Source organism: Octopus sinensis, linkage group LG1 (genome assembly GCF_006345805.1).
Source record: "Octopus sinensis linkage group LG1, ASM634580v1, whole genome shotgun sequence".
Taxonomy (NCBI): Eukaryota; Metazoa; Mollusca; class Cephalopoda; order Octopoda; family Octopodidae; genus Octopus; species Octopus sinensis.
The window spans coordinates 126,828,994-126,852,322 of record NC_042997.1 but is presented as its reverse complement, the minus strand read 5'-3'; the positions used below and the strand labels follow the sequence as shown (position 1 = coordinate 126,852,322).

The window sequence follows — 23,329 nt, the reverse complement described above, 5'->3', positions numbered from 1 at the left end:
GCTGGGAACTGGGGTCAACGCAATCGATTTACTCCAGCTCCCGAAATTGCTGGCCTTGTGCCAAAATTTGAAATCCTTACTAATAACTCTTTCGCCACCAAGCGTTCACAACACACATTTACTCTTTTACTCTTTTACTTGTTTCAGTCATTTGACTGTGGCCACGCTGTACACGCCTTTAGTCGAGCAAATCGACCCCTGGACTTATTCTTTGTAAGCCTAGTACTTATTCTATCGGTCTTTTGCCGAACAGCTAAGTTACGGGGACGTAAACACACCAGCATCGGTTGTCAAGCGGCGTTGGGGGACAAACACAGACACACAAACACACACACACACACACACACACACAGACACACATACGCACACACGCACGCACACACACACACACACACACACACACACACTCATATATATACGACGAGCTTCTTTCAGTTTCTGTCTTCCAAATCCACTCACAAGGCTTTGGTCGGCCCGAAGCGATAGTAGAAGACACTTGCCCAAGGTGCCACGCAGTGGGACTGAACCCGGAACCACGTGGTTCGTAAGCAAGCTACTTACCACACAGCCACTCCAATGCCTATTGTAGTATATTTCCTCGTAACATATGAAATCGGAAACACACTTCCTGTACCAAACTTATAACAATGTGAAGATAAAAATGTTTAAAACTAAATGCAACACCACTTGCTAACGTAACTTCCAGAGGGCCCTCTCTCTGCAAAGCAAAAAGTTAATAGAAGATTTACAGCCATTGCAGAGATTATCGTCTCTGTATGAAAGAGGAAACGATAAATATATACCTTTCAGAATTACTTTTCAGGAGAGAGTCCGATGGGGATCCAGTAGTTAACAGGAGGCATTAGATTAACATTTTCATTCAAATTCTTGTAGCTGAAGGGTTGGAAGAATGTTTCTTGCGAATAAACAAAGGTGTGTCCCAAAGGTTTAGAAGTTAATAATGTTGCGGCAGTCTGCTAGGTATATGCCTGGAATTATTGTTACATGCCTTCCGTTAACCCGGCAAAATGAAGAATTCTAATAGATGGGGAAACCAAGAGTGCCGGAAAACTGGTGCTCTACCTGTCTGTCTGTCTGTCTGTCTGTATGTATGTATGTATGTATGTGTGTGTGTGTCTGTGTCTGTGAGCGTGCGTGCATGTATGTATGTATGTATGTGTGTGTGTGTGTGTGGGGGTGTGTATATTCTCTTGTTTTAATTTGAATTCTTCCTCTGAGGAAGGAGCTGGTTTATAACAATGATACAAAGCTCCATTGTTGGAATGTTGATAACAAATACAAATTCATATTCTAAAAATAGAGAAAATCTTGCTCACTTTTAATGTTCTGTTTACAGATTTTATTTGTAATGTGCGACTTGGTCAATTTCTGTTTTCTGAAAATCCTAGCTTATACAGATTGTAGGTGTAGGAGTGGGTGTGTGGTAAGTAGCTTCCTTACGAACCATATGGTTCCGGGTTCAGTCCCACTGCGTGGCACCTAGGGAGAGTGTCTTCTACTACAGTCTTGGGCCGACCAAAGCCTTGTGAGTAGATTTGGTAAACGGAAGCTGAAAGAAGCCTGTCGTATATATGTATGTATATATATATATATATATATATATGTAAAAAAATACAAACTGGGACAAGAACGCAAAACATTTAGACGATACAAAAAACACGGACGGGAGATTCGAAGCCTTCAATCTTCAGTTAAACACCGGATCATCCTTGCAATTTCGGCTGATTAATCTTGAGATTACTCCGATCTGGCCAGCCCCAAAGGAAAATCTAAGCCAAGCGCATTAAATTCCTTGGAAATACATATGTATATATGCTTTTTCTTTTCGTGACGGACCAGTCTATTAGATGTTGCTACACATCGGTGGTCACAATGCGCTTCGCATTGTTTTAGCCTTCAATACGCCACCTCGCTGGCTAAGCGAGCAGGCCAACAGAAGAAAGAGTGAGAGAAAGTTGTGGCGAAAGAGTACAGCAGGGATCACCACCACCCCCTGCCGGAGCCTCGTGGAGCTTTAGGTGTTTTCGCTCAATAAACACTCACAACGCCCGGTCTGGGAATCGAAACCACGATCCCACGACTGCGAGTCCGCTTCCCTAACCACTGAGCCATTGCGCCTCCACACACACACACGCACACACACACATCATCTATATATATATATATATCTATATATATATATATATATATATATATATATATACTCTTTCTCTTTACTCTTTAACTTGTTTCAGTCATTTGACTGCGGCCATGCTGGAGCACCGCCTTTAGTCGAGCAAATCGACCCCGGGACTTATCTTTGTAAGCCCAGTACTTATTCTATCGGTCTCTTTTGCCGAACCGCTAAGTGACGGGGACGTAAACACACCAGCATCGGTTGTCAAGCAATGCTAGGGGGACACACAAACACACACACATACATATATATATATACATATATACGACAGGCTTCTTTCAGTTTCCGTCTACCAAATCCACTCACAAGGTATTGGTCGGCCCGGGGCTATAGCAGAAGACACTTGCCCAAGGTGCCACGCAGTGGGACTGAACCGGAACCATGTGGTTGGTTAGCAAGCTACTTACCACACAGCCACTCCTGCGCCTATATATATATATATATAATATATATATATATATATATATATATATATATATATTATACATATACATATATATATATAATATATATATATTATATATATTATATATGCATGTATGTATGTATGTATGCATGTGTGTGTGTATATGTTTGCGTGTCTGTGTTTGTCAACCCCCCTCCCCCAACATCGCTTGACAACCGATACTGGTGTATTTACATCCCCGTAACTTAGCGGTTCGGCAAAAGAGTACGATAGAATAAATACTAGGCTTACAGACTAAGTGCTGGGGTCGATTTGCTCGACTAAAGGCGGAGCTCCAGCATTGCCGCAGTCAAATGACTGAAACAAGTGAAAGAGTAAAGAGTAATTATCAGTTAGATATTTATTCACAAAACAAAGGGCACCAATTATTATTGACATTATCATGAATTTATAACCTGGGTATAGAAGCTGGAGGTTTCGAAGCAGTTGTCCATAGTTATCACCTTTCCCTTTAATTTTCAAATAGATATTCACGTCAGCAGGACAGCTGAACTCTATGACAGTACATTCTTCTTCCTTTCTCCAAAGAACTATATCTAACTTGTTACGTTTACACGTTTACACTTGACAGGTGTTTTCATGGGAATGTTCCACCAATATTCCGCGTGTTGGTGTTTATGTAAGCATTCAATAACAGAGATTTTCTTTATTGATTTCAGGAGAGTCTTTGTTTTGCAAATGGCACTATGTATTGCTTTTGGATAAGGTCGTGTAGCACAGGGACGTAGTACCTTGATGACATTTTTGAGTAGCTACAAATCACATATGAGATGTCTTCCACAGAAATACGACATAATCGACATTTTTGGCTTCATCTTGGAGTTCCAGACCTTCTCTGTCTCTCCTTTATTAGGTAGCTTTCAAAGAGAGAAGTGATGTTGCTGTCACGAGTTCGAGAAAGGCTGCGCTTTGTGTCGATATTACTGTCTGTCTTCATGAAGCCTTCCGTGAACATACCCATGCATAAACCGGAGGATCGCGGTTTCGATTCCCAGACCGGGCGTTGTGTGCGTTTATTGAGCGAAAACACCTAAAACTCCACGAGGCTCCGGCAGGGGGTGGTGGCGACCCCTGTTGTACTGTTTCGCCCCAACTTTCTCTCTCTTTCTTCCTGTTTCTTGAGTAAGGCTGCGATAGACTGGCGTCACGTCGAACTGGGGGGGGGACACATACGCCATAGAAACCGGGAAACCGGGCCCATGATCCTGGCTAGGCTTGAAAAGGGCGCAAAACAAAAAAACAATGCAGAGCGTTTCACATACAGGTCCTCTTTGAGGTACGTTAGGTTGTTTTGAGGTTGTATGGGAAGTCATCAGTAAGAGAATGTTTCCCGAGGAGCTCACTGTTGATACATAGGATGTTTCTCTTCGCTTTTCAGCACTAAGTTTATTATTGACGCTGTTGTTTAGCAAGTGGTGTCCGAGAGAGACTATAGGACATTCGAAGGCTGTCTGCACCGATCTCAAACCGCTACCTTCTTCACCTCTATTTATGTAGAGCCTGTCGATATCGCTGTTTCTATGGAAGTTTCCAGTTGATGCAAGGATCTTACGGGCTTATACGTTTGTTGTGATTTTAGTTTTGATCACGTGATTTTGATTTCTCGATTGCTGTTATATGCCAGCAGTGCGACTGCGCTGAGTTCTGTTTTGTTGTTTGTAGACGACATTTTCAGCGTTGATTTTCATTAGTCTAGAATGTAGCAATTCGCTGCATAAAAATGTTATTGCGTTGAAGTTTGGTTTTGCTTACAATTTAGCAATCTTTGTTTGTATTGTATATTGCTGTATTTTTAGTCGATTAAAACCTTTTACAACTTTGATATTCGAGTTTGGGTTTATAACAACGTTTATGGAGTGGATTTCATCTTCAAACCAATCAAGTATCCCAAATGCTGGTACTGCAAATGCATTGTTGGATATTTTCTTGTAAGATGAGAGTTCCGACACCATATTTTTCTAGGTCTGGTATAATATTCTAAGGTCACTTTATCTTTATTCACTGAACATTCAAATGATATATTTTCATCAATGCCTAGGTATTTCTAGCATTCCTTACGTGGAACAGTAGAGATAGTGAGATCATTAATGCACAGGTTTGAGTTCTGGGCAAGTTATATGACCATCGTGTCAGTGAGACTCGCTGATGAGAACTAATTGGCATTCCCACAAAGTTAGAAATCGTAACGATACGGGTATGTCTGGCTTTTTATTTGACAATTCTTTTCGTTATTGGCCCGTGGCTTTAGAATTTTTGCTCATTTTCCCGGCTTCAATTAATGTGTATCAGCGAAACTTTGTGGTTGTAGTTGTCTTCTGACTGCAATTTTTAGCTTGCCGGTGCTACCTGTAGTACCATTAATTGTTTATATATATATATAATATATATATATATATATATATATTATATATATATATATATATATATACATATATATATACATATATACATATAATATATATATATATATTATATATATATATATATACATATATATATACATATATATATATAATATATATATATATATATATATATATATATATATAATATATTATATATATATATATATATATAATATATATATAATATATATATATATATATAATATATATAATATATATATATATATATATATATATATATATATATATATATATATATAAAAGTAAATAAATGGTACAACGAAGTAACGATATTTACTGGAAAATAGCGATCGTAATAAATACGACGCTATTGTATAGCTTCACTGTTTATTTACTTTTATATGTATAATTTTACCCTTACGGGCTATCTTTTACTAGAAAGCAATACTTTCGTATTGCATTACTATTTTCACATATATATATATAAATTCTTTTTTCAGAATGAGATAAAAAAAAAAAACCAAGGCTGTGAAGATTTTAGAACATTTATAAATGTTCTAAAATCTTCACAGCCTTGGTTTTTTTAACTCATTCTGAAAAAAAATATATATATATATATACACACGCTGATATATGACCTGAGTTGGACCTCTTATTCGCATAATCACCGAACCTGGAGTAATGACAGCTTTTGAGAAAGAGGGGAAAATCTCCTCGTCAACGCAAAACTCCGGAAGAAAACCAAAACTTTCAGATAGGGACCGTCGAACTCTTACGTGAATTGTTAGGAAGGATCATAAAAGTACACCTCCCCAAATTACTGCAGAGCTTAATGACCACCTCGAAAACCTAATTTCCACAAAAACTGTTCCCCGAGAGCTGCACAAAGCTGGATTTCACAGGAGGGCTGCAATCAGAAAACCACTACTTTCAAAAACAAATGTTGCAAAGGTTTTAGAGTGGAGTAAAAACCTACACAACTGGTCCCTAGAGCAGCGGAAGAATGCTATTTTCTCGGATGAGTCATCTTTCACCTTATTTCCGACCACAAGCTGAGTATACGTGTGGAGACAGCCAATAGAAGCATTTGACCCAAACTACCTTCTTACAACTGTTAAACATGGAGGAGGATCTGTGATAATCTGGGATGCTGTATCTTGGAAATCCTCCGGCCCAATGGTTTCCCTTCATGGCAGAATTAATAGTCAAGATTATTTAAGCATTTTATCTGATCAAATTCATCCTATGGGAAACGCAATCTTTCAGGATGATAATGCACCAATTCACACTTGCTAAAGTTGTTACTGAATGACATAATGAACATTCTAGTGAAGTTGAAAATCTTATCTGGTCACCACAGTCCCTAGATTTCAATATTATTGAACATTTATTGAACATTTAGAAAAACAAGTAAGGAGTCGATATCTTCCACCAGCAACACTACAAGAACTGGCGACAGTTTTAGCTGAAGAATGGAGAAAAATTCCTTTGGAAACAATTCAAACTTTGTACTAGTCCATACCGCGTTGAATTCAAGCTGTAATTACTGCTAAAGGCGGTCCTACCCCATATTAAAATAAATTTGTTTGAAATTCTAAGGTGTTTCCATTATTTTGTCCCACCCTTGTATATATTCTTTTTCATATTTAGTCCCTCCTCTTCTATTTCTCTAAGTATGAATAGATTTGTTCTATTTATTTCATAGTTTTATGTTGTATATTTCCTTTCCAATTTGGGAGCCACAAGTTAGCTGCGGATCCAACTCGAATAGGTTAAACCCAGTGTCTCACACTACTGCAATACCAACTGAACAGATTGCATCATCCTGTCCGTTATTGATTCTCAACTGATACTTACTTTATCGACCCCGGCGAAATTCTTCTTCTTCTTCTTCTTCTTCTTCTTCTTCTCTTCTTCTTCTTCTTCTTCTTCTTCTTCTTCTTCTTCTTCTTTCTTATTTTCTTCGTGTTATCTTCTCTTGCTCCACCTTTTCTCTCCTTCTCCTTATTTACTTTCTCTTCCTTTCTTTCACTTTTTTCTTCTCTTTTCCCTTATCCTCCTTTCTTCTTCTTCCTCTCCTCTTCCTTCCTCCTTCGTTTCACCTTTTCCTCTATGTCTTCATCTCTCTCTCTCTTCCTCATTTTCTTTTTTCTTCTTCTCTCCTTCATTTCATCTTTTTTCTTTAATGACTTCATATGCTCCTTCTTCCTCTATTCGTCTTCCTCTTCTTCTCTTTCTTTTTCCTTCTATACCTTCATCTCCTTCTCCTTTTCCTTCTCCTCCTCTTCTTCCCCTCCTCGCCTCCTCCATGTCCTTCTCCATTATTATTCCCGTTACCTCTTCCTCAACCTAAACTCAGATTGGTCAGTTGTTCAACGTATTCATTCTGTTTGTCATTCGTTGTTGATACTGACTTTATACTCTTGTAGTGGTTGTGTATTTGGTTAAGTGTTTCTCTGAAGATGTCTATTGTCTTCACTGGTTTTCTCTATCTTTGTGAATTTTAGTTCTTTTTACTTTGTCTTATGTGTTGTTCAGAAGCAACTCTAAATCAATATAAGAGCTATATATTTTCAGTAGCTTTTCTCGTAAATATTTCATTCAAATGAATAGTTCTACTGACACCGAACTGTTGTTACATGAAACACTCCGACAACCTATAATAAGCCGCTCTTATAACATTTTTCTCTATTTAATAAATTGTTATTGTCAGCTGTAGGTGTTTGTGTTATTGTTGCTGTTGTTCTTGTTATCGTTGTTGTTGTCATTTGTTGTTGTTGTTGTTATCATAATAGACATCAATCCACATACACAGTTTTCTCAAATACATCAAAATATCAGAGTTCACAAATGTTTACAAATTTCCATGCTCAGACAGTTTACTTAGTCTTGTAGATCTACGAAGCGATACACGTTCGGGATTCTCCACAGTAAGTGAATACCAGACGGGTATAGGGGTGTCAACTGGTTTTACGGTGGTGTCAATCTTCCTCACAGTTTCCTTGATACCTTCTTGTGTAATGAATATTACGTCAAGCCCTGTATGTAAGAATACAAGCTGTACTTTATTAAGATTCAAGTCGAGATTCCTTGTTATTCGGAAATATTTCATTCTTCCATTCTTTCATTTTGTTTCAGTGATTTTACAGTGGCCATGCTGGAGCACCGCCGTTAGTCGAACAAATCGGCCCCAGTAAGCCTAGTACTTATTTTATCGGTTTCTTTTGCCGAACCGCTAAGTAACGGGGACGTAAACACACCAGCATCGGTTGCCAAGCGATGTTGGGGGGACAAACACAGACACACACAAACGCATACACACACACACACACACACACGCACACATACATACATATATATATTTTTTTCTCTCTAGCTTCAGCTCAGAGCTGCGGCCATGCTATATACGACGGACTTCTTTCAGTTTCTGTCTACCAAATCCACTCACAAGGCTTTGGTCGGCCCGAGGCTATAATAGAAGACACTTGCCCATGGGGCCACCTAGTGGGACTGAACCCGAAACCATGTGGTTGGTAAGCAAGCAACTTACCACACAACCACTCCTACGCTTATGTACATTCCTTGTATCCGTAACTTAAACTGCACTCCATATTAAAAAGACCTTGTAGGGATGTCAAATTTGTGTAATTTCACTATGCTGTTCAATTTCGTTTATGTGATTTTTTCATTATAAAATTGAGTGAACTGTCGTGTAAAGTATCTTCCAGAAATCACTCTTAATTAATTCATATATTTTTACTTTCTTCTCTCGTAAATGTTTCTTTCAAATGAATAGTTTTTCCGACGCTGAAATGTTGTTCCAAGAAACTATACCGTAACTTGTCATAGTCAACTCTAATCGCATGTCTGTTTTTTATTAGCTACAAAGCCTTGTAGGTTTCCTATGTAATTGGGATTTGTAATATATTCACTGTTTTGAGGCGGCGAGCTGGCAGAAACGTTAGCGCGCCGGACGAAATGCTCACCGTTATTTGGTCTGCCGCTACGTTCTAAGTTCAAATTACACCGAGGTCGACTTTGCCTTTCATCCTTCTGGGAGCGATGAATTAAGTACCAGTTCCGCACTGGGATCGATGTAATCGACTTAGTCCGTTTGTCTGTCCTTGTTTGTCCTCTCTGTGTTTAGCCCCTTGTGGGTAGTAAAGAAATAGGTATTTCGTCTGTCTTTACGTACTGAATTCAAATTCCGCCGAGGTCGACTTTGCCTTTCATCCTTTCAGAGTCGATTAAATAAGTACCAGTTACGCACTGGGGTCGATATAATCGACTCAATCCGTTTGTCTGTCCTTGTTTGTCCCCTCTATGTTTAGCCTCTTGTGGGCAATAAAGAAATAAGAAACGTTAGCACACCGAGCGAAATGCTTAGCAGTATTTCGTCTGTCTTTACGTTCTGAGTTCAAATTCCGCCGAGGTCGACTTTGCCTTTTATCATTTCGGGGTCGATAAATTAAGTACCAGTTGCGTACTGGGGCCGACTTAATCCCCCCTCGCCCCACCAAAAATGTTCAGGCCTTGTTCCTAAAGTAGAAAAGAATATATTCACTGTTTTGTGGTATCTTTTATTGTATGTGTGGTTTTCTCTGCTACATTATTTTCTTTCGTGGTTTATTATGTATTGTTATATGTAGTGGTTTCTGTTTTAATGCTTTTATTGATTTGTGACAGACCATATACAGTCGGTCATTTTGTGATATGTTCAGTATGAATTCCTTCTTTAATCTGCTTTGTTTCAATTTGGGGGAATCTTGCTATCTTTATTATAAATCTCCGTACATTCCCAAATGTTTTTGCAGAGATATTTCCCTTACTTCCTCGCTTTTCTCTCAACTCATGTATCTTTTATGGTACTCGTATGAATTGGATATAATGTTAACGGGTAACATGTGCATAACACTACAACATAGTGTTCATTGGTCGACTATATTTCTTTTAATTTTGCTTGTAATTTTAAGCACGCACAGTAAAAGACAAACTGTTTTCTTTAGAATCAATCTAGTGAGAGAGTACTGCTTCTAAACTAATATGCTATCTTCGTATTATATTAGTAATAAGCTAACACTAAGAAATCCATCATACAACATAAGCCCGATCAAAAGCATTTTGTTGGTGATTAATTTGATTTTTTTATATAAATGACATCTTTGATTTCTTTTTAAATAGTGTACACTTATCTAAAATTCGTTTGTTTTGTTAGTATTTAAAAGTCGGTTTCTTTTTGTATTGATTATCCCAATTTTCAGTTATTTATTTAAAGGAAGCATTATTTAAAGAAGCGTTACTTAAAGAACACATTTTATTCGCAGTAATCATTGAAATACAAAACTAAATAATTATCAGCTGTATTTACTGGTATCGTTTCAAATCATTTTGTTACTATTGAAAAGTTCATTTCTCTTTGTTTTTCTTCATGTTACATGTTGATCTCATTAATAGACATGTATACTATTCCAACGATATAATTTGTGCTTTAATAGCCGCACTTACAGAGGCTCTGATAGCATCTCTTTCATTTTTTTTTCTTGATTTATTTATTTATGTATGTTTGTAAATTTTGATTTTGCTTTTCGTTGTGATGTTATTTATTTCAGATTTTCTAGACAGCTCTGTTTCCAAGTCTCTCTTGATTCAATCTGTGTTGGAATTATCTTATTCAGCAGTACCGATATTAACCCATATTAATCATCATCATCATCATCATCATCATCACCATAATTTCTCTTTGTCACAGGCTTTGTTGGAGCTTCTGAAGTCTTGCATGCGTAACGGACTTGCTACCTGCAGCCTAAGGGAGCATGCTATCCGTTCTTTTCAGCTAATACTTTCTTGATTATTCTAGCCGTGCCAAAGAGACAAACCTTTTGTAACAGTTCTACCCTGTCACTTTATTCCAATTTCCTGTATATTTCCCTTGATGCCTTCTCATACTGTTCCCAAGGTCCCAACAATAATTAGCACTTTCTTCACCTTCTTCATTTTCTATAGTCGGGCTATTTCGTACTTAAGAAGGATGTATTTCTCTATTTTTCCCATTCCTTCTTGACTATTCGTGAGTCAAAGGGGCATTCAACATCAAGTATATAACATATGTGGTGCATCTTGTCCACCACCATTAGGTTCGGTCTGTGATGCTCTAGCAGCTGATCTGTTTGGATTGGGAAATCCCAGAGGATTTTGCTAGTCTCTGACTCCACCACTCTCTGTGGTTTGTACTCATACCACGTCTTGCCTATCTCTAGTCCCCACTTTTCGCACAGTACTTTCACTACTTGGTCGTGTTGCCACAACTTGTGGTTTTGGGCAAGTTTAAGGCATTCGTTTATGATATGGGTAACGGTTTTATCCATTCTATTGCAGATGCGGCTCAGCAGAAACACTTGTTCATTCCTAAGGTCGACCCTCCAGCTCGTAGCCAAAGCATGGTCTTGCGCTGCCAGCATAGTATTCTCAGTCTCTTCTTTCAGCGTTCCTTTCATCAGTCAATCCTACTTATTTTTGCAGCAATTTCTATTGTGGCTGTATGGAATTAACTGTTGCATAATTCTACTTCGTGTCCATTTTGTATTTCTTCTTTTGTTTTTCCTTTTTCCTCTGCTCTCAATACTCCCTCGTTCCTGTCACTAGCAAGAATTCCTTACTTTGGGCTAGTTATCTCATTAAGCTCTCGAGTTCGATTCGCGCACAGTCTTCTACATTTACCAGTCCTCTTCCTCCATTTGCTCTCATCATGTATAGGTGATCAGTGTCTGTACGTGGACGATGAGTTCCATGCATCGTTAGAAGCTTTCTTGACTTCCTGTTCATCTCCTTTAGCTCCTCCTCTGTCCACTTCAGGATTCCAGCACCATAACAAACTACTGCCACTACACGCGAGTTTATGTTTCTGGCATTTAGCTTTGAAGCCAATATTTTTCTCACTCGCCGAAGGTACTCGCTTTTTGTCATTTCCTTCATGCCATTGTTTGATTGCGTCTACCTCAAGTATTCCGAGATATTTATAACCGGATTGAAGGTGAATTGCCTTCATCATTTCACCACTTGGCAACCATACCTTCTGTCTTGACAAGCTTTCCTCGTCTCGTCGCCATCGTAGCACAATTTGAGAGTTCAAACTCCATCTTAATATCATTGGAGAAAATCCGTACAGACTGGACTAGGCTGTCCAGTTTCGCTTCAGTTTTTGTGAATAGCTTCAGGTCGTCCATGAATAGTAAGTGGTTCAGTTTTCCCTTACCTCTTCCTAGATCATACCCTAACTTTGTTTTCTGTTTTATTTCACTCAAGGGGATCATTCCCAGCACAATGATCAGTGGGGACACAGTGTCCCCCTGGAAGATTCCCTTTGATTTTCACCTCTCCTAATACTAGATTCCCTGCTGTCAATTATGTTCTCTAGTATTGCATGCTATTCCATATAAGGCTTCTCATATTTATTTTCTGCTACTCCATATATTTCCATTCTTCTTATTATCCAGGAGTGTGGTATTATATCGTATCGTTTACCATAGTCAATGCATACTATGCTCAGGTTTGCATGTCTTCTCTTGCTGTTCCTGATAATTAGATTATCAATTAAGAGCTGATCCTTCGAATCCCGGCTCCCCTTTCGGCACCCTTTCTGTTCAACAGGTAGAAACTATTATTATTATTATTATTATTAATATTATTATTATTATTATTATTTTACTCCTTTCAATTTTGTTTCCATTTCTTGCCGAGTATTTTCCCAACACCTTGGGCATAGAAACTCAACGTATACATTGATAGGCCATTAAAAATAAACACATCAGATTGTTCATTTACAAAATTAAAGATATGTGTAAAATCGATCCCACTTCTTAATACGTGTGATATACATCTCTTCTTATTACATACCAGTTAAAACAATCTTTTGCACTTCTAGCAGAGATGGTATGCCAGGGATTATTCTCAAATAATTCTCATTTCCTTTTCTTGATCATTCCAAGTGCTCCTACAATCACTGGTATTGTAACCGCCTTGAGATGCCATCTTTCGATTTCAATGAGTAAATCTTTATATTTTCTGAGTTTGTCAAATTCTTTTGCTGAAATATTATGGTTACAAGGTGTACTCGTGTCGATCAATAAACACACTTTATTGTTTTGGTCTTTCACATCAGTATCCGGTTTATTAGTTTTTATGGTTTTTGTCTGTATGTACTGGAAAGTTTAAAAGAATCGTTACATTTTCTCCCTCAGTTACAGCCTCAGGGTGGTGTTTATGCCACTTGTCAATAGTTTTGATTTTGTAATGCCTATTAACCAGTGTAGATATTAGCCAACTCTGTCATGTCTTGACTATTGGTGCTAAAACTTAGCAATCAGAGATGCTCCACTGTTTCAATCTCGTCATTACAGAATCGGCACGTTGGGTCTACTCCATTTTTCATCACAATGGCTTGGTATTTCCCGGTCAATAAACTTTGAACTTGAGCAGATAAAGTCTTCGCTCTCTGTTAATCCCTGAGCTCCGTAACCAATTGTTCATGCACTTTTTCTTTGCCATTAATTTCAGCTTCTTTACAACAGTTGCCGTACTTCCCTCAAACTGTTAAGCCTGAGTATCATGCATGAACTCAGTAGCAAATTTTTTGCTCTCCTCCATCACAAAATGAAGCTTCTTATGCCTCTCGGGATTTTCAACGAATTTTAGTTTCCAGTCGTTAGATTTTTCAAGGTATGTGACCAGTCTAATTGTGAGTTCAAATTGGCTCATGCCGCTACTTCCTTGTGCTCTGAAAAGGTAAAAACGATTCACATCTGTTTTTGGGAGGTGCATCTCATAACGAGTTAGAAGCTTATGTATTTTTCCGTCAATTTTCTTTATTTCACTGATATCCCAGTTTAACATATTAAAGCTCTAAGTAACAACTGGAACTTTTTAGGAATTTATGCCTTAACACGTTGTTATGTTCATTTAGCTCAGATTTCAAGACTGCCAGAACTTTCATATAACATTCTTTCCTGATCGCTTTCATGTTTGCATGCTGAATGCCAGAGCCTTTATTTATTCTGGGGTATTTGTAAATTTGTTCCACCTCAAATTCTTTTATAACTGTTTCAACGATACGAGTGGATGTGAAGTCTTCGGTTTCCCTACTTGGAAAGCGGCCTTCGCACACTTAACACGACCAAACTCCATTCCGATGTCATCCCTGAATGCTTTCACAGTATGTAATAGGCATGGAAGCTTATCATTGACTTTGCCATCGAGTTTTAAGTTTTCCATATAAAATAGACGGCTTTTTTTCTTGTCAATTTTATACCCATACTCTGTTCTAAGTTCACTTGGGAGGAGTATTAATGTTATGCAAAAAATTAGATGTGGAAGTGAGTCACCCTAAAAAATGGCACAGTTGATGATAATGTTGTTTAAAGCTAGTACTCCATTAGAATGATATTATTGGCGATTCGTACGCCACAGTGACATATTATGCTTCAGGAAGTTTGAAATTACAGGAGAAATTTTGAAGATGCCCAGTGATTTCAAGTTCCATGAATGCGGTTGCGGTCAAAGACCTTTTCGTAATCAATCCATGAGGGACTGAGATTTCTGCGAGTTATTAGGAGTTGATTTTTACATCCATATGAGCAGTGGGGAAAATATCGTTCTCTCCCCCCAGAAATGCATATATTTCTTCACGGGGAAAGATGTTAAAATTTTATATGTGGTAGAATACCCAGCTTATGGGCCGATAATGTTTTGGAAATTTGATTTCATTATTCTTTGGGAGTAGGTAAGTAATATCACTTGCTAACCAATCAGGTGTTTTCTTAGGATCTCTCATAACTTTGTTGAACAGTTGAACTAACTTTTCGTGTTTACACGGGAAAGTGCGAGCCAGAACTTTGGCAACCCATTGTTACTGAGGGATTTCCATTTATGAGACTTTGTGAGGGTCATCTTAGATCTGCTATTGTGATGTCTTTCTACGCTTGTTCTGATAAATTTTGGTACTACCCTTCAGTGCATTTTTGTTATATGTCTTCACTCCAAATTCTTTTCCAAATGTTTTCAACTTCTTCCATGGGAAGGGAGGCTTTTCGACGGTTGTCTTCTTCTTCCTTATTTCTCTGTGGAATATTTTGGCATTGGATGTGAACATCTTATTTCACTTGTAAAACTTGTTTCTTTTCTCAAATCTTCGTATGTATTGAGCTTTAGCTTGGACTTTTTGTTTTAGTGTTTATTTTGTTGATATTAGTTCTTCCCTTGGTGAGAATCCATATTTTCTCTTCGTCTTTCTTCCTTCTCTAAAGCTTACATCGTCTCTACAGATTAGTTCATTTAATATTGATATTTCACCTCTCATTAATTCACTCTTTTTTTCAATTTTACTTCTCCGGTTTGGATTTCTTCCCAGGTTTGGTTTTCTTTGTTTTTCAGAGGGATACAATGGATTCAATTACCTTAGTAGATGCATAAATAATGTTGCTGTTGTTGTTGTTGTTGTTTTACTTCTCAGAGCCCTCGGTCTTGTTTACTTTGCTTGATCCTGTCATTATTTCTATTATTATTGTTGTTGTTATTTACTTTTAATCTGCATGTTTGTTACAATCATTTTCCGAAACACACCCGGCGTCCTAGAGCGAGTGAAGGACAAGAGATGTTACAGTATGACTGAAAGCTTGGGGAGCACAAATGGCAGGAGCAGTAGCGAAATATCTTCATGTAATATAACACAGACATTTAAATGGATAAGGTTTTTCTAAGTATGCGGGCAGTACTTCTCAGCACAATCTTTTGGATTTCTCTGAGACATGGTTCTCCTGGGATATTATCTAAAGTTTCTGACGTTCTTTTTTATCATACCTAGGGCCCCTACTATAACAGGAACAATTCTCGCTTTAAGATACCACATCTTTTCCATTTCAATTCCCAGGTCCTTATATTTACTTAATTTATCAAATTCCTTCACAGATATATTTTTATCAGTAGGCACATTTATGTCTATTATTCTACAAGAATTTTCTTCCTTGTCTTTATTGATTATGTCTGGTCGATTAGCCTGGATCGTTCTGTCAGAGTTGACAGGAAAATCAAAGAGGATAATGACAATTTTACCTTCAACCTCTGGCTCAAGATGATGTTCATACCAATAAGCAGCAATGCCAATTTTGTAGTATTTGTTATTATTATTGTTATTATTATTATTATTATTATTATTATTATTATTATTATTATTATTATTATTATTATTATTATCATTATTATCATTGAGTGAGAGAGCAGTGCATGCCATCAAAGCGACACCGGGGCAAAATATACGAAGCCCAGTATACCCATCATGACTACCCGTCTGATAAGGGTACACTAGGCACATGCATCACAACAATATGTGCGCGACATGGTGATCTCATATCAAGATAAACAGCACATGACCTTGCAGGCGGGGCCCAGTTAGAATTTTCTTCTGGTTGAGTAGCCCATCCCGCTCAAAGGGTCCCTGAATAAGGATTGTTTAAGGATGTTGAACGAACCACCCATGTTTCCAAAGGTGAATTATCCAAACATCCAAGAATTCCTTTCAACACATGGGTATGATGCTCCCCAACTACTTCTGCTCATGATCAGAGATGCACATATTGCCGGCCACTATTATTATTAAAACGGGGAGCTGGCAGAATCTTTAGCATACCGGGCAAAATGCTTACCGACATTTCGTTAGTCTCTATGTTGTGAGTTCAAATTCCGCTGAAGTCTACTTTGCATTTAATCCTTTTGAGGTCGATAAAATAAGTACCTGTTGAACGCTAAGGTCGTTGTAATCGACTCAGCCCCCTCCCCCAAAAAATTGCTGGCCTTGTGCCAAATTTTGAAACTATTATCAGTATTATTATTATTATGCTAGTGCATATTATTTTAGTTAGCAGATATTTTATCGTGATGTTCAGTGAAAAAAAATCTCTTCAGATCTCAAGATTCTTCCTTAGAATTCTTGCAGGATGCACAATGGTACTTTTCTGCAGATCGACAACGTGAGTTTCAATTCCAATTTCTTACAGTCTTTTATTAAGCAACTTGGGTGTTGTGCCAAGTTTACCAATTACTACTGGCATAATTGCTGTCTTGGTTTTCCACAGTATCTTCAGTTCTCTGACTAGATCCTGATAATACATTTTTTTCTATTTTTTGTTTTTTTTTAGTTTCTTTGATATTTACTCTGTTACCATAGGGAATTTCAAAACCTATCATCTCACACTATGTGTTCATTTTATCCTCTATAATCATATCTGATCTACTTGCTTCTATAGAATAGTTAGGCTTTATGGAGAAATCCCACAAGATCTTATAATTATCATTTTCTAACAAAGCCTCCTGATTATTATTATTATTATTATTATTATTATTATTATTATTATTATTATTATTATTATTATTATTATTTATCTTTATCACAGGTTTTGTTGGAGCTCCTGGAGACTTGTATGCGTAGCAGGCTTGCTACCTGCAGCCTATGGTACCATGCTATCCATTCTTTGCAGCTATCTAATACTTTCAGGATTATTCTGGCCGTGCCAAGGAGGCAAGCCTTTTGTAATTGTTCCACTGTGTACTCTATTCCAATTTCCTTTATATTCCCCTTCATGCCTTCTGATACTGTTCCCAAGGACCCAAGAACAGTTGGCACTATCTTCACCTTCTTCATTTTCCATAGCAGGGCTATTACGTATTTAAGAAGGTTGCATCTATTTATATTTTCGCCTTCTTTCTTGACTATTCGTGGGTCAATTATTATTATTATTATTATTATTATTATTATTATTATTATTTTAAATTATTATTATTATTATTATTATTATTATTATTATTATTATTATTATTATTATCTTCTTTCAATTTTGTTTCCATTTCTTGCCGAGAGTCTTCCCGATGCCTAGGGCAAAGAAACTCACTGTATATATATTGGTAGGTCATTAAAATAAAGACACCAGATTGTTCATTTAAAAAGTCATGTGATAGAAAAAAATGGGGGAAGAAAAACAGAGAGAAAGAAGAAAATAAAAAAGAAATGAATACAAGGAAACAAGGGAAGTGAAGGGGGAACAGGAAAGAAAATTCAAAGCGACTATGCTCTTATCATAATCATCATCATCATCATCATCAACATCATCATTGTTGTTCTTGTCGATGTTATTATTATTATTATCATTATTATTATTATTATTATTATTATTATTTTTATTTTTATTATTATTATTATTATTATCCTTATTATTATTATTATTATTATGTTTGACTTTTGTTTTGTATTTGTACAAGTTGGCTCCAAGTCTCACCCAGAAACCCTCAAGAGACAACAAGATAGCAGTTCATGTTGGTGTTAAGCTTAGGGTTTTAAATTACAAAAATCTATGATCTTATACTGTTTGCTTATTTTGTTCTCTGTAATCATGTCTGACCGTCTTGCCTCAATAGTGTAGGCAGTCTATATGACGAAGTCCCTGCTGGCAGAATCGTTAGGGCATCGGAGAAAATGTAATTTTGCATTTTTTCCGGCTTTGTACATTCTAAGTTCAGATGTCACCGAGGTCAACTTTGCCCTTCATCCTTTCAGGGTCAATAAGAAAAAATACCAGGTAAGGCAGAGGTCGATATAATCGACTGACTCCCCACTCCTTAAAATGCTAACCTTCTGCCAAAATTTAGATCATTATTGTTGTTGTTGTTTCTGTTGCTGCTGCTCCTGATGCTGCTGTTCCTGATGCTGCTGATGGTGTTGAAGTTGCTTTTGTAGTTATTGCTGAACGATAAATTATGCTTTTGGAATGCACAATAGAAGTCATATATATTTTTTTTAGACTCGCTATACAAGTGTACAACAGCCTCCTGAAGGCACACTTTTAAAATTTTCATTTAACAAATAATTATTTTGATAAAGCGTCATATATTTATTCTATTTGATTTCTTTTTCATTTATTTATTATCTTGAAAACCAGTTAGACAGGAAAGGAAAAGGGAAAGTGACGGTTGAAGGTACGAAGACCTTTCAGTGAAACAAAAAGAAGAGAAAAGAATGTGGTTTTTTCCACCGAAATTCATTCCAGTAATCAGTGGCGCCGTTAATGACGTTTAAGATCGCCAGCTCCACCATCAACTACATTAACACTTGTGTCATCAATTTGAAAATGATGGCAGTGGCGAAGGCCGCGAAAAACACAGCAGTAGAAATTTAGCATCTTCAACAGCTGGCATCTTTATCGCATGGTCATTGTAACCGTTTGGCACCAACAGTATTGGCAACAAAAAACCAACAACCGTAGCAACAACACATCCACCATACACTGCACAAACACAGCTAATTTCACTGGTCATAACACAATAACTACAATCCCCGCTAATCCTCGTGGAGAATTTTATTGTTTAAGCAAATAACAAGGTTCTACTAAGAACGCTCTATCCAATCGAAGTCGAAGCCCCACATACATGGTGGTGAATATCGTGGCGCCATGTCTAATATTCCTTCCAAAAGAAATGATTCTGAAAGCAGAGAGAGGGAAGAACACTTACAAGTGCATTTCAAAGGAGTCGATGGGCATACAACTGGAAACCCTGGAAAGTCAAGTTCATGCTAACCAGCAACTGTGTCATCTGTTACTGGGCCAACAGTCCAGTTAAATTTCTTAAAGTCTGCTTCGAGCCAGACTTCTAGATAGATAACAAATGGAGTGAAGCTACGAGGAATTTTAGAAGCTATGCCTGATACATCAAAAAAAGTTAGCAAATACATGCAACATTTCAGTCATATATTATCACCTGATCATGATGCCTTGCTCCAAATTACATCGGACCAAGTTGGAAGGTTTGCTCTTTCTGTTCTTATACGGCTTCTCTTGGCTGGATGTCAATTTGCTGCCAACACCTGCACGGACGGCTTGCTTTTCTGAGACCAATGATACACTGGTATGCGTTCATATTGCAACTTTTTCATAGATTCTTAGGCGATGAGGAGGTATTGCCACTATTTATAAAGCACATTCCTCTAAAACTTGTCTCTTTTTTTAGCCCTGGATCGAGCGAAGACCACGTTCGTGGGTCTAGCATCTGGGATGTTCCAGGGTACTCAGTGTCCCCTACCAATCGGACGATGCGGTTGTTGGAATGTCACTAACAGTATAAGGTGAAAACGTTCTCGAGAAGACCCTGAGCTTCAAAGAATTCAGGCTGAGAATTTAATCCCAGAAGACTTTTGGCCCAAAGCCTATAGAAAACTTCTGGAATTTCTTGGCCTAGCTTGACTGAAGAAAAGAAGTGCATTGCTGGTTCAAGATAAGCACTAGAGACAGACGTGTAATCAGTTCACTATGAGATAAGCTGAGAACTGTGAAGCCGTCCTTCACGCACTCGTTCAGAATGTGTTGTTGTGTGTCGGACCTTCTGTCACCTTCGTCTGGCTGAGAAGGACGACTAGTTTTTCTTGATCTATGGTGATAGAGACTGAAAGATGTTGAAGACGGAATTCTTGTCTCTCCGATCAAATTCTTCAAGTTCCACTTGTAATGGTGGGTGAGGAGAAGGTGGAAGTTCTACTTTTAGTAAATCTGATGAAAAGTATGTGCAAGCGATATAAAATACTGTCAATCAATGAATCCCCTCCCCCAAACTTACTGCCCTTGTGGCAAAATTTGAACCCATTATTATTATCGTTGTTGTTGTTGTTGTTGTTGATGTTGTTGTATCTGCTATAGCTGATGGCTGGAAGTGCCACTAATGTACCAGCTATTCACTTCCCATGAACTAAGGTGGTATATTTTTATCCACATCTCGAAAACTTCGTGGAGATTCTTCGCGCGGCTAAGTAATGCTCTTTTTTGGATGTACTCTATTTTCCAACCACTTTTTAATTTTATTGTTCACTGCTCCTTGGGAGCCAACTGTTATTGACACAGTCTACACCTTTTCCACTGACCAGGGCCTTTTGATTTATTGCACCAGAGGTTCATTTCTTGCCAATTTTTCTTCTTTTTCGACGTTTCTTCTGTCTCCAGGACACGCGATGTTTAAGATCAGACATGATTTAACCCCTCCCTATTATCTACCAGCACAATATCAGATTTCCAATGTCCGATTCCATGATCACATTGGATCATGGGAATTTGGCTCTGTCATTTTCTACCACACCCGTTGGCTCATGTTTATACCATTTTCTACCTTTTCCAATTCTAACAGTGTTGCTGCTGCTGCTGCTGCTGCTATTGTTGTTGTTGTTACCATTATTGCGATAGTTTTACTCTTATAGCATACTTTCAGCTGTGAAGGCTTTTTATTTATTTGTGTTCTTTTTTTATTGTATTGAAACTACTCGTAATAAGATACGTACACACACACGTCGTTCTGTTCTCTGCATGTTGTTCGTGTATATATATATATATATATATATATATATATATATATATACATATGCGCGTATGTGTGTGTGTGATTATATATTAGACTTTTCCTCTTTTTAATCATTCCCAAGACACCTATTATTACCAGAATTGGTTCTTGCTATTTTCATTTGACATTTTATTATTTTATATATGATTGTTTAATTTCTTTTCCTTCCAGATGCCGTCCAGATTTCGATATCAAGTTGGACATCTCAGTCTAATATAAGATATATCACCGTATCACATGACAGCTATCATCTATCGATCAGCCAACAACAACTGGACATTTCGGTCTAGTATGATATAATACAATATGAAAGGACTACTATTATATATCAGTCTACCATTAGTCATGTAAATTCTAAATATCACAACATACAAAAACAGCTATCCACTCTCCATCAGTATATAACAGGCGGATAACAACCAATGAGGGAGCCTCTACTTAATCATGCGACTTACTGGAAATAGTAGATAAATCTCCCTAAAATCACACTACACGGCCTTCAAAAAAAATCAATGATATATCAGATTGTGTAGTCTCAGATAACTCTAACCGGACAGAATGATCATGAATAGATTTGCCTTTGCTCATAGGTCGATTTGCTCGGTCAGGATTGACCTGGGCTAAACAAGAATATCAAGAACTCAACATGTCAGACCAACCATTTATCACAATATGACTGTACTGTTATTGTTAATCAGCCGGACACATTGAAACTCATGACTATTTCAGGATTAATCAATAACTATGACCATATTCTATCGATCTACAGATCAATCTATATCTGTAGAGTACGTACATGTAATGGTATATAACGACTCAACAAATTTAGAAACTCATTTCGTGAATGAGGGGAAAATTTCCGGCAAACGGTTGTATTGTCTACGGATTCATTTCACTGGAAAATTATTTCGAAAGTCTTAAAGACAATTTTAAAATATCTTTGGTAGTCTTGCCTTACAATTCTGATGACGTAGAATTATCTTATCAAATATGTATGTATGTATGTATGTGTGTATGTATGTTTGCATGTATGTATGTATGTATGTATGTATGTATGTATGCATGTATGTATGTATGTATGTATGGAAATATATATATATGCATTGTTTGTTGCCATGCAGTTATGTGTGTGTGTGCATGTATATATATATATATATAAATATATATATATATATATATATATATATATATATATATGCAAGTGGGTGGACAAACGAGAGTGACACACAATACATTTGATAGGAGTTACATGTATTATTAATAGCGCTTCGACTCGGCTCCGTGCAACTTAAAGCTTCGTAGACCGAACCTAGCTCGTTAGGCATTTGGAGATCAAGTAACAGGAAATGAGACAAATTCAAGATCTGTTCTAGATATTAGGCCTTTATGTGTTGACTCTGATCTCGTGGTATTATTAGTTTGAAAGCGACATCAGATCATTTTTTTTTTCTCAGGCTCACGTGGTTGGACATAGGCAGTTGCCACCGCCATAACTTGTGTCTCGCCTCGACAAGACTAAATAGTCCAATTTTCCTTAAGTTCTCCGCATTCATTTATTATTTTCTTTCTATGCAAATATGCTTTTGATAACATTTATGATAATTCTTTTGGTGTTACGATGAGAAGCTTGGACTTCGTGGATATTTTCGATTTTGATGGTCTTTGTTAAACAATGAGTTTAATCATTCAAAATGTTTTATATCGTGATGGTGTAGTAATTATTACCTGATCTTTTCCTTTTGGATTACCGACCATTCTGGAGAAATGGTAGGTAATTTTCGGATTACAGTATTTCTACTATAATTCTTACACAGGAAATGAATACCCATCTTTTAGATAAATTCCTAAAAGATCTATTTGAATTATTTAATGACTGAAACC

The 23,329-nt window shown here is 37.2% G+C and overlaps 1 protein-coding gene and 1 long non-coding RNA gene across 2 annotated transcripts in view; one reads left to right on the top strand and one right to left on the bottom strand.

The window, feature by feature from the left end:
• The window catches only part of LOC115218637 (M protein, serotype 5-like), a 943,546-nt gene extending 921,133 nt beyond the window's left edge, over positions 1 to 22,413 (top strand). The window contains exon 13 of the mRNA XM_029788558.2: positions 21,620 to 22,413. Coding sequence (XP_029644418.1) covers positions 21,620 to 21,662 — 43 coding nt within the window. The 3' untranslated portion in view covers positions 21,663 to 22,413. The remainder of the gene's footprint in view (positions 1 to 21,619) is intronic.
• Positions 3,147 to 11,041, bottom strand: LOC118764138. The gene is made up of 3 exons (XR_004999924.1): positions 10,932 to 11,041; positions 5,451 to 5,457; positions 3,147 to 3,157 (listed from the first exon to the last, which is right to left on the bottom strand). It is a non-coding gene; the product is annotated as an uncharacterized LOC118764138 (long non-coding RNA).
• Positions 22,414 to 23,329: the final 916 nt, after the last annotated feature.